Genomic DNA, 12,438 nt, shown 5'->3' with positions numbered 1-12,438 from the left:
ACCACACTGCAATACTAGCGCTGGACTGCAGAGGCTGCGCGTCGCCTTTAGTCGCGCGATAAGCCCCGCCCACTAACAGCGCTCTGACGAGGAAGTGAATTGTGGGTAACGTAGTTTCACCAAATCCGCACTTTAAACGATGTGAACTTGTAGCGAACGCTCGCTACACTACACTCCCCATAACGGCGTCCATTCCGAGTCCTTCAAATAGCTTGTTTATAACGAAGTTGTTTTGCTTCATCCGCTGTAGAAGAGCCGCAGACCAACCAGACGAGCAGGTAACGTATCCGCAGCAGAGGACGCTTTTATCTTTTATTCGCTACGTAAAATACGATTTATTGCAGGATAATTTGCATGTCACACATCCGTGATCCTGACACCATCGTTTAAAAATGTTTTTAAACGGTTTCCGATTTTAGCATCATTTGACATGTCAAGGTAAATTATTACATCGACTTTTAAGAAGATTAAACAAACAACCAAAACGCATCTTTCACGTGATTATGCGCTAATGTTACCGCGATGGACATCGGCTTTTCTCAGTGTGTTAGATCCTGATGTAGATCTCATCTATTGTCTCAGTAATGATGTACTGTATGTAGACGGGACTGAAACGCATCTGTACAACTCGTATTATTTTATAATGCATAATGTTTAATTTACAGTCCAGATCAGGATGCATATATGCCACAGAATTAAGTGGGTAATTAGTATAAAAAAATGCATCGATGGCATTATTACAATAAGAATGGGATTAAGTCATATAAGATGTGCTCTTTGCCAAAATATAACACAGATCTGTTTCGGTAATGCTAAGTATATAACTATCCCCGGGGTTTGTTTAATCTAAAAAAAGCCTTTAGATGTCCCTAAATGAAACCCGTGTGGTTTGAGGTTTTCAATCTTCTTTTTGGGAACTGGTTGTTCTCTTCTGGTCAGAGGAGATGTGGGGCCTGTTACACTCAAACAAACACGAGAAAGACTTAAAGCTTCAGCCAGAGTCATCTAATGTAGTCTCCATTTGTGTTTTTATTGTGTCTTCAGAGATCGTAGCTATTAGTGTAATAGTGTATTCGTCAGATACAAGCCGCTCTCTCGCTTTACAGATCAATATATATTAATATCTGACAGCATCATATCTGTCCGGTAATATATAAAATACTGGCACGTGTTTCAAAACCTAGTTAGCAGTCAACATCAGTAGTGCATTATTAGTAGCAACGTTTTTGATCAATGCAGGTGTGTGATGCATGATAAGAACATGTTCGGGCATATCCCATAAAAAAAAGAAGAAATAATAAACTGTATTTTGCTTAAAGTAACTGAAGTAAGTAAGTTAATGAAAGACCATTGAGATGTTTTGGGTTATTGCATGCAGTTGAGCACATTTCCCCCTCACTTTCATTACCGGGATGCAATAAAACCTCATTCTTATTACTAAAAGTAAGTGTAAGTATGTTAATAAATGCTGTTAAGGCTTACTATAATATATGTATTTTCTGTAAAAATGGCTTAAAAGAATTGCTAAACATCTGGCTGCATTATAGGTGCATGATAATTCTAAGAGATAATATAGAATATTGTAAGTATTTATACATAAGGATAGTATTTGTTGTGCTGCCGTTCATCGATGCTGATGTAAATTAAATAAATTATATTATTTTAATGTGTTTATTTACCTCAACACTGTAAAAAAAAGAGCTAGTGGAAATCGCAAAACGTTCGGATGGATTACAGTCATGATAATTTGGTTAGTTGTCATGAAAATATTATATCGTTATGGTCCTTTTCATTTGATTTTGTGAAATTCAACAAGAATGTACTACTCAGTCTGGCCAAAATGCTATTTAGGTAGGCTGCCCACTAGGTTTTGAGACAACTGAAGCGCCTACTAAAAAGTTTGTCCATGCAGTCCATCTGTCCGTTATTTACATACAACAATACCATCTTGTCAGACTTCAAATGTAGGCTTAAATGGGATAAAATGGGATTTGCGCGTATAATGTGCTCAATCGATACTGTCTAAATAAGAGTAACACTTCCATTCATGTTTTAACCCGCCTCTTCTCTCATCAGTTCAGATTTGGAGACTTTGACAAGATCAAGCTCAGAGAAGAAGCAACCAAAGCGCTCCTATGTTGGTAAAAGAAGATGAAAGGACATGATTTGGGAAAGGACTGTCTGGCATCTGGTTCTGCGTACAGGGCCGTATCGTCCAGAGAGACCCTCCCTGGACCTGAAGCGGACCATTACGAGCTGTCTAAAGTGCAGGTTAGTCCATCATATACACGCATTGGCATTGCTTAGTGTTTTCAGATTTGTGATTAGACATCAAATGTTTGAGTTCTACTTCTTGTTGAGCATCCTCTCATAGTACAAAACACCATACAAATACTCAACCCTTATTAAACGCTTATAAATGGCCCGTTCACACCAGAGCTGAAGAAAAACAATATCATTGAAATCACTTTCAGAATGTTTTTTCCAGATGATGATCAATAAAAACACTGATAGCCAATCAGAAGATCTTGAGCATTTAAAGCAGCAGACAACAAAACTGCACCGTGCTTATAACAAACAGAGCTTTATCATACATCGGCGTGGACGCTAATATAATTATTGTTATAGTTATCATTATTGGTGTGAATGGGCCTTTTTTATAAATCATTCTATTTACAAAAATGCTGCAGCTGAATGTTTTTCATGACGTTTTTATTATTGCTTCATGCTTCATATTTTGTGGATGTGGACAAAACTAGTACTGCAATACTGTGACATTATTACATGTACTGCTCTTTGCCTTATTGAGAAGTATTAAAGAGAGAGTTCTCCCCAAAATTGAAAATTCTGTTATTAATCACTCACCCTCATGTCGTTCTAAACCCGTAAGACCTTCGTTCATCTTCGGAACACAAATTAAGATATTTTTGATGGAATCTGAGAGCTTTCTGACCCTCTGTAGACAGCAGTGATATTACCACGATCAACACACGGATACATAGCGAGGAGATGTGACATCAGGGGTTCAACCGTAATTTTCCAAAGCTACGAAAATACTTTTTGTGCGCGCAAAGAAATAAATAATAACATAATATTTTCAGAGTTCTTCTACTCGAGTTACCATCTTCTGTATTTTGTAGAGTACCCCAGAATGAAAATAAAATAATCAGCATTGTTTATGTTCAGCATGCACGCACTGTCTACTAATGTAAACAATGCTGATTACGTTCAGGGAAAGCGCGCAAATGCAGAACGTAAACAACTCTCATTATGTTGATTATGTTCTGGGGTACTCTCCAAAACGGCGGAAGACGGTAACTCTGGGAGAAGAACTCTGAATAAATAATGTTATAATTGTTTTCTTTGCGCACAAAAAGTGTTCTCGTAGCTTCGTAAAATGACGGTTAAATTCAGTCATCATTTAATCAATTCAAACCTGTGTGACTGTTTTTGTCTTATGTGCAACACAAAAGAAGCTTTAGCCATTTCTGTCCATAAATTGGATGTCAAAGCGTGCCAAAACAACACTGGACCTCACTGACTTTCATTGTGTGGGAAAAAAAAACCTTGAGACTTGCATAAAGTCATACAGGTTTGGAACAACTTGAGTAGATGATGACAGGATTTTAATTTCTGGGTGAACTAGTTCATTAACATTAAACTGCTGCAGCTGTTGTTTGTGCTCATAAAGGTAGCCAAACCCTTTGTCATGTCAGTCGTATTGTCCGTCACACTCCTGCCGTCAGCATTTTTTCAGCATGTTAAGAGAGGGTCCTGTGCTGCCCACAATTTTCTTTGTCTTTTTCCATCGAGCTACCTTTCTCTCTCTCTCTGTATCTCTCAGCCACTCAGTTCAGGACTACTGATGCCGTGTGTGCAGGCAGTGCTTGTGATTGGCTGCTCAGCCTTTATTTAGAAGCTGGATCTGTTTACATAATCTAGTCCCGCCTTTTTTGGCACGACAGCCAATTGCGATCCTGGGTTCCGGTGATGCGTCCAGCAGCCTTGCCTTCTGATAGGCCGATGCCCCCCTCAGCGCTCAGGCAAGCTGTATGTTTGTGCAACGTGAGAGCATTAGAGGGACATGGAGAGCGGTGAGGACTTCCTGCACGTGCTGAGGAGCATTGCAAAACGCTTCACGACAGGCTTCTCTTATTCGTCTAATCCAGCCAGACTTTTTTCGCCTTTTTTGTAGCGTAAGGCTGACGTACCTCGAGGCGCTTTAACATGAGTGTTACGTAAATAATGTTAGGCATTTCACTGTTGTGTAAGTAACGTACACAAAAGTGCTGTTATACAGTTTGTACTCTGTTCATTTCTTCAGTATCTGTTTTCTGGAACCTGAGCTGCGTTCTCAGCATGTCTTTGGTTTCTAGATCGTTCTGTTCCCTGCATTCTGATCAGTCCCAGATAAGGCTTTTTTCAAGTCGGTTTCCCATGAGAGCTTGTGACAGAGTTGCTAAAGCTGTGCTGATTCGTGGGGCAGCTGGCTGACAGAAGAAAATTAGCTTTGTTTATTTCTGTGCGTTTGAAATGTCCTCAGATCTTTTCTGTCGAAAAAGATAAGGGTGCTATGATTTGCGGAATCCAGTCATGAAAATCATTTAGTGTTTAATGTGGAATACCACAGAATTTTGCAAATTTTGAAGAAACGTTGACAGAAATATATTTGAACGTAATAATAATACAAAGAAAGTAATTTTAATGCAAGTTATTGAAACATAATTTTAAGAATTAATTTTTTTTGTTCATGTTTGAATTTAAAAAAAAATAAACACCCCACATTCAACACCATATTTGGCAAAAACAAAAATAACTGTTAAAGGAGCCATGTGTAATGTCTGGCAAAAATATCTAGTCATACTCCACATTCCATACCAGATGGGGGCAGTATGCCTCAATAAAGTGAATTGGTCTACTCTAGAGTAACAAACGAGAAACGGCATAGTCTCTATGCTCCGCCCCTACCTTCACAACAACCCTAGAGCCATAGCCGAAGCCTAAGAGGACGTTGGGTGATGTCAAGTGATTTTGAAACATGACATCTTCAAACTACTCCCCTTCACCTTTACCAGTGAATATGTTCATATTCGTTTTGTTCATATTACATTTTGAGTTGTATATACACATTATTTGAATTAAATTAATTTGACAGACAGCATTCTGTCAACATCATTGGTCAACATCAGACAGCTGATGTTGACCAAGCTAGCGCCAACCAAACGTAACCAGAGCTGCCAACTCTCAAGCATTCACCGTGAGACACGCAATTGACTCTTTTCACACGCTTTCAAAAACTTGACCGCTCTGAATATAGTGAGTGAGTGCGCGCGCGGCCGGGACGCTCTCTCTCTCTCTCTCTCTCTCTCTCTCGGGTTCATTATCATCGAAGACATTTCAAGCTTCTTAGGTAATGTTACATTTTAGCATCAGCTTGGTAGAGACGGGCTTTGGTAGATAACAGGTGAAAACCGGATCGGATCTGTGGGTAAGTTATAGCTAGCTAATTATCAAACGCAGCTACGGTTAGCCATCGCTAACATTAGCACGTTTATCGAACAGCCTTCGATACATTTCTATGTTATAACTTCCCGAAAAAAATACGCAAACATATAAAACAAACTTCTAGCGAAATACTAACAGCATCTTACTTACCAATCCAAAAGAAATGTTGCAAGTTCGGAGTCGAACCTCATTTCTTTCAAGTCCATCAGTTGTCTCCAGCGATGGAAAACAGTGCCGATGTTTACTCTGTTTCGGCTCCTTTTCTTATCGGATTTGATTTGTGATTCCGAGCGCGGTTGGTTCCCTGTGTTTTCCCATCCTTCCGCTCTCTTCCCCCTGAACTGAAATGAAGTAGTGGGCTGTACTTTCCACTCGATTGACATCAGGTTCAAGTACGCCCACAAGCCGTGCGAGTTATTCGTGTATTGCAGGTTGGCTGGTGGTTATGTTGCCCGCATATCGCCTCCCATGGCTGAAACTGGTATTACGACACCTGTCGGGCCGTGGCTAGTAATGCTAATGCTAATTAAGGTTCATATCTCTGCAGCACTATAACTTGACATTTTTTTAATGACATCATCGCCCTTATTTCTTCTCATTCTTTTGATGTGTGTAGGTCATTTTTTGGATATTTTTACCTCAATTTTTACACATGGCACCTTTAAGGGAAAAGTTCGCCCAAAAATGAAATTTCTGTCATCATTTACTAACCCTCATGTCGTTCCTAACCTGTATGAGTCTCTTTCTTACGTTGAACATAAAATAATATTTTGAAGAATGCTGGTGAACAAAGAGTTGATGGTCCCCATTGACTTCTAGTATTTCTTTCCCAATGGAAGTCAATGGGGACCAAAAACTGTTTGGTTCCTCAAAATTCTTCAAAATATCTTCTTTTGTGTCATTTTTGGGTGAACTGTTCCTTTAAATTTTTCAATTTGATTAAATATTAATAAAATAATTACTGCCGTTTTTGATGATACATTTGTATTTAAGCTTAAAACACAGAATACAGAAAAATTAAAACACAACACAGAATTTTCCCATTTTACGGACATATTTAATACATCACAGATGCATGCAAATGTATAAATGAATCTGATTCTGTCGACAGAATCCATTAAAATATGGAGTCCTACATTTTTATTCACACATGACTACAGTGTTTTACTTTTAATTACTAAAGTTCTATCATTAAAAAAATGCTGGGTTTACTGATGTTAAAAGTGTAGTAGTTATGCTTTCAGATGTTGGGATTATTCATGTATGTGTGATCTTGCTCACACATAAGCCCAATTTCCTTTTTTTAAATCTTAGAGACAAAAACACTATCCCACATTCTGCCCACGCAATGTCCATCAAATAAACGAGCCAACTGAATGCTATGAAAACAACAAATTATTATACCACCTGTCATAATAAAGAGAAAACAAAGATTTTAGTCTGTCAATAAAAAATTTAAATCTAAAAATGTTATTGTGTTAAAACAAACACACCCCTACCCCAAAAGGATCTCGCCCCTATTTTGATAGCTCCGCCTCACACATACGTACACAACCCAGGCAACGATTATGACGGAATCTCCTGTATTATTATCTGCTGTATTAAACATACTATCTTACTTTTCGGACACACTTTGGGAGCTGACGCTTGAAACAGACAGTGGAGGAGGTTTAGTTGCTCCAGGAAATGAATGTGTCTTTATCATAGCTGAAGGGAACGACAATACGATTGCAGATGAATAAACAAGCGAAGATAACACACAAGCATATTCAAGCAAAAGCCAGCATCTATTAGTTCTGTGAAACAAAGCAATGTTACTCAACTATCGAGAAGAAACAAAGCAACCTCGGTGTCTGTTCGCAGGCCTTCCCGCTCCTTGAGTTCTCTCCAGCGCTGGAAAGCTGATCTTAAATTTACACGGGTCCTACTTCTTGCCTTTATTGTAAGCTTTCTTTTGTTCCGCAGACGTTTTCCTCTTTTGTTTTGTATCCGCTGATGTCCGTCCGGTGCTCTGAGCGCTCTCTCCTCCACATCATGAGTAGACACGCCCCTTACTGCTGATTGGCTACAGATTTGTTTTGGTATTTGGCACCAACTCAATTTTCTAAACCGTTTTTGAAAAAATGCATACCCCACCTTTAATGTGTGGTAAGTAGTGCCACTCCGTAGTAGAGTAGGCTACGTGTGATCACGAATCTCGAAAGTGAAAGTAAAAAGCGAACACACATTCATAAGTGATTTCAATATCCTGCATATTAATAACGGCTCCCTGATGCCTGCAGTTTATGTACAGGATAATTACCCAGAGATAGAATTGTGAGAGAAAGCATTGAAATATATTTTTTTCATATATCTCGTATTTATTCCCTTTAGGGGTGCCGTAGTAATTGCCATTACCTTTCAGGATACCGTATTCGGATTCGGGCTCATCCCTAATTAACATAATAATATAAATGGCCTCCTATGCCTTTCAGTTTGCATTCTTGCTGGCATTGTTTATTTACCATTTGACAGTAAATGGTATCTGAAAAAAACATTATAAAGACTTTTTTTCTGCCTTTCTTTCATAGACAACAGCAATAAATATATTATAACATTAGAAATAGCCTATTATTTCTAAATAGCTTACACAAATTGGAGGACTAACCAATACAGAAAGCTAAAAAATGGTTTTGGTAATCACCTATACTGTTAGTTTAGAGCAGCAGTGGCACAAACCTTACGTCTTTTGTTAAAACCTTACATAAGTTTGTTTTAATACATTTGTTAAGCACTGTATATGATGAATATAGTTTGAATCTCTATGTAAAAAATGAAAATAAAGATAATAAAGACGAATAAAAACACAAACTCCGTGTTCACCAACAGATGAGAGGAATGCTCTGCAGGAACCTGCGTTCACTTTGATCACGGTCACGTCTTATCCTGTAAAAGGCGGTTATGGAGCGTCTGATATTTATATTCAGACAATTACACGCTGTTATCCCATTACAGTTCCTATTCTCATCAAATACATGCACTACATGTTGACTTTTAAACCTTAATTTAACGTTCAACAACAGATATTTCAGCACAATGACTATTGTTGCGCTGAGTGTTAATTGTCTCCCTCTCTACTGTGTTTCATCTGTTTGACATTTTCCCCCTAATATTTAACCATTGACTAGCCATTCAACATTACAGTATAATTGAGAGCTATCAATTTTTTTTACCTTTATTAAACTTTAAAAAATAATTTCTAATTTAAGTGAACTTAAAACAATTTTCACATAACCCCTTTGTAATAAATATTATTTACCTGTGCTCTTCATCAGAAATATACAGAAATTTAAATAGAAGTTATCAAACACTAAATTCTAAATTAAATAGAGATAAATTTTTAAAGCTATAAAAGTTATCGATTTCCTATTTTTCCTATCTTTGATGAACAGACATCACAGCAGCTGGTTATAAGGTTGTTTTGGCTGCTATTTCTTTAAGAGCTGTCGCTGTTGAATGTGACGCGGATCTGTTTTCTCTCAAATCTCTACCTTTTCTGACCTACTTCAGTTTTTAAAGTCTCTACTAATGAACTGACACATTGAATTGGGTTTGTTAGATGAGGGAGACAGTGCTGGGCTGCTCCAGGACAGTTTGGAAAACCATTTCCGAGTTCTTACATGTCACTCATCTATAATATATTACATGCATGCACAGTTTAAAGCCAGCTTTAATCACCTTTTTGGTAACTTTATGACTTAACTGACCACAACATTGCATGCACGTAGTTTAATTTGTGCTTTGATATGAAAAGATACAGGCTACAGCGTGCACCGGCACCTTTGTGAGTGCAATTGAACAGCACAAGCCCAGTACCATTTCCGCGCTCGTTTGACTCGCGCCTGGCGCTGTAGTCAAGTTGGAGCACGCGTCTGAAACATCTCTGGTTTGATGTGGTGGTAAAGACGTTTTGCAACTAAATAAATGCACTTCTTTGCAAGAAAATAAGAGACAGAGGCAGCAGTTGTGAGTGCGGTGAACAACACTAGCCCAGCCCCTGTGTTAACGGCGTTAAATATTTATAACGCATCAAACTGAAAAAATTAAACACCTGCATTAAAGCGCTAATTGTGACAGCACTACTAAATACTATTATAAAATACTACTATTATTTATATAAAATATTATTTATTGTATAATAATATTTAATAAACAACAACAACAGCCATCATGAAAGTTGCTAGGCAATTCAGTCAAAAGTACAAAGCCAAAGACTGCCGATTAGATTTACCCCAAATGAATTATTTCTCATGTTTAACTACTATAGAGACATCAGAGCCAGCTGCACATTCCAGAAGATGTGGCCGAGGTGAGGCTGCTCTCGGCGATTTCATGAGCGCTGAACGACCGCTGATGTCCTGGAACTCACATCTCTGAAAATGTTGAAGCTAATCTTCAAATAGACATTATCTTTATTAACAAACCGCATATTTGAAGTCCAAACAAGTACATCCTCGCCTTAAAAAAACTTTTAAAACTACAGTCCCGTGACACAACAGCTGTTGCTGTTATCAGTAGAATATCACACCTCTGGAAAAGGCTCTCAGCCAATGAGATTCAAGGACCAGAAGGAATGTAACCATATCCACACACACACACACACACACACACAGTTCTTTCCAGTCCTTGAATCCAAGTCAAAATGCAGAAGTGACATTGCAATATTAGTCTGACGACAAGAAAAAATGACTAGCCAAAGGCCAAATGCCAATGTGTGCATAGAGGATAGTTCATGTAAATTAACTAATGTTAACAAATAGATGCTTATCCTAAATGTTACCATATTAGGAACCCTTTTGGAATTGCTCAGTTTATTCCTTGTATTTCTCATGATGGGAGATAGTAGATGAGCAGCTGACTTTTGTTTGATTAGTATCACTAGCGGTGTTTGAAGATGCCCACCCTGCCTTTTAACTGAGAGGCTATAAAGTGCATGCTGTTCCCTTTAGTGAGCTAATCCGGCTGGCTTTTTCTGCCTCCATGGTTTTTAAAACATGTTGGAGTCTGCCTTTGCTTACACACACACATATACGCAGACACACACTCGGACTGCTCGCAGCACTTAGCCTGGATGTCAGCAGAATACGCCACAGCGCTCGTCACCCAGGGCAACGGCCCATATAATCGCCTGTTGTCTCAGCTGGCTGCAGGCAGCACAAACTTCATTGGTGTCTAGCCTGTTATAAAATAATTTGTTTGTTAGAGTGGTCTTTGGCACACGTCGCAGTGTGTAGCTGCACGTGGGGTCAAGCACATTTTTATTATTATTTTATTATTATATTATATTTAATTACATTATTTGTATTATCATTTGTAAGTCGTTTTGGATAAAAGGGTCTGGTAAATGTCTAAATGTAAAATGTGAGAACATTGGTCACACGTTAGTTTGGGGACCAATTCTTACTATTAACTACAAATTTTGCCTCAGTATACGCCTAATTTGCGGCTTATTAATAGTTAGTAAGGTAGTTGTTAAGTTTAGGTATTGGGGTAGGATTAAAGGGCACCTATTATGCAAAATCCACTTTTACATGGTGTTTGGACATAAATGTGTGTTGGCAGTGGGTGAACACAACCACCCTACAATAATAAAAAAGTAAAATAAAATCCACCCACTCCTCATTTTTAAATCCCCTTTAAACCAAATCAGTCTCACTAGGCAAGCCGTTTTGATTCTCTGTGCAGTGTGACATCACATTGCATAGGGCTGGGCCACGGTGGTTGATTGACAGCCCTGCATTGCTATAGTTTCCACCCTCCGTGGTTGTACACTGTCCTCCATTTTCTTCGCTTTCGAGCAGCTGTAACGTCAACAATGTCTCATAAGCAAACCAGGTGCTCTGCGTTTCGATGTAAGGCTGAACATAAGAGTCTTCATTTTCTCCCAACATCTAAATCTTAGGACTGCTTTGAACGAATGGTTTGAAAATCTTTGGAAAATTAGATGATATTCAATGCATATTTTGAGAAAGCAAACATGTATTTTTACCTTGAATGCATGTAAACCTATTGTGACTCCCAAAACAATATGAGAAACCTTAAAAATGGCATAATAGGGGCACTTTAAAACTCTTAATATTTCAACAAAATTAAATAATAATTTTGAATATAGCTTTATCCAGTGTCCAAGTGTATGCAAGTGAGTGCATATTTAATTAGATAATGCTTCATTTCCAAAATTAAACACAACTTTTCAGAAAACTTGTAATACAAAACAGTTGTGCTGTGATTAATTAACTGGGGAAAGTTACATTTTTTGGCCTATTCAGGCTGTGTCTACATTAAACAGTGTTTTCATTTTAAAATGCTCTCCATCCACACAAGCATTTTCAAACATTTTCCAGAAGTTTCACATCATTGTTTCACCTGAACATGCGTAAAACCTCATAAAAGCTCACAGAGGTGATACAGATGGAACAGACATAATAAAGTTCTCACAATATTCTTCTGCAACTGCCCTCATGTTTCACATGCGAGAAAATTTTCTGTCATCTTTGCTGAACTGTGATATGAAGAGTGTACAAAGTAACTTATCTTTTGCAACAGTGTGAAAGTGAATAGCACATAACAGGCACAATACAGGTATAAACATAGATAACTTTCAGTACAATATGCGTCACGACTACTGTTTTTACAGTCCACACTGCATTTAAAAATGGTGTTTTCACATGTATCCACTTTTTTAAAAAGCTTTGTTTTTAGTGACAACAATGCAGGCTTAGTGTGAAAAGAAGTAAACTATTTACTGTTTACTATTCAACTATTTTGCCTGACACATGACTTGAACACATGTGCTGAATTTACAGTTATGGGCTTCATCAGCTGTCTGTGTTTAAGGTCACGTGCAGCACAAGACTTGAAGTTCCCTTGCATGATGCAGCGGTTTTTCCCCAA

The 12,438-nt window shown here is 38.1% G+C and overlaps 1 protein-coding gene across 1 annotated transcript in view; it reads left to right on the top strand.

The window, feature by feature from the left end:
* Positions 1-125: 125 nt before the first annotated feature.
* The window catches only part of abcc5 (ATP-binding cassette, sub-family C (CFTR/MRP), member 5), a 37,509-nt gene continuing 25,196 nt past the window's right edge, over positions 126-12,438 (top strand). The window contains exons 1-2 of the mRNA XM_042743507.1: positions 126-278; positions 2,077-2,271. Of these exons, the coding sequence (XP_042599441.1) occupies positions 2,152-2,271 (120 nt within the window). The 5' untranslated portion in view covers positions 126-278; positions 2,077-2,151. The remainder of the gene's footprint in view (positions 279-2,076; positions 2,272-12,438) is intronic.

The sequence above is a fragment of the Cyprinus carpio genome, chromosome B18 (assembly GCF_018340385.1).
Source record: "Cyprinus carpio isolate SPL01 chromosome B18, ASM1834038v1, whole genome shotgun sequence".
Lineage (NCBI taxonomy): Eukaryota > Metazoa > Chordata > Actinopteri > Cypriniformes > Cyprinidae > Cyprinus > Cyprinus carpio.
The sequence above is the reverse complement of the archived record's forward strand: the minus strand, read 5'-3'. Positions and strand labels throughout refer to the sequence as shown.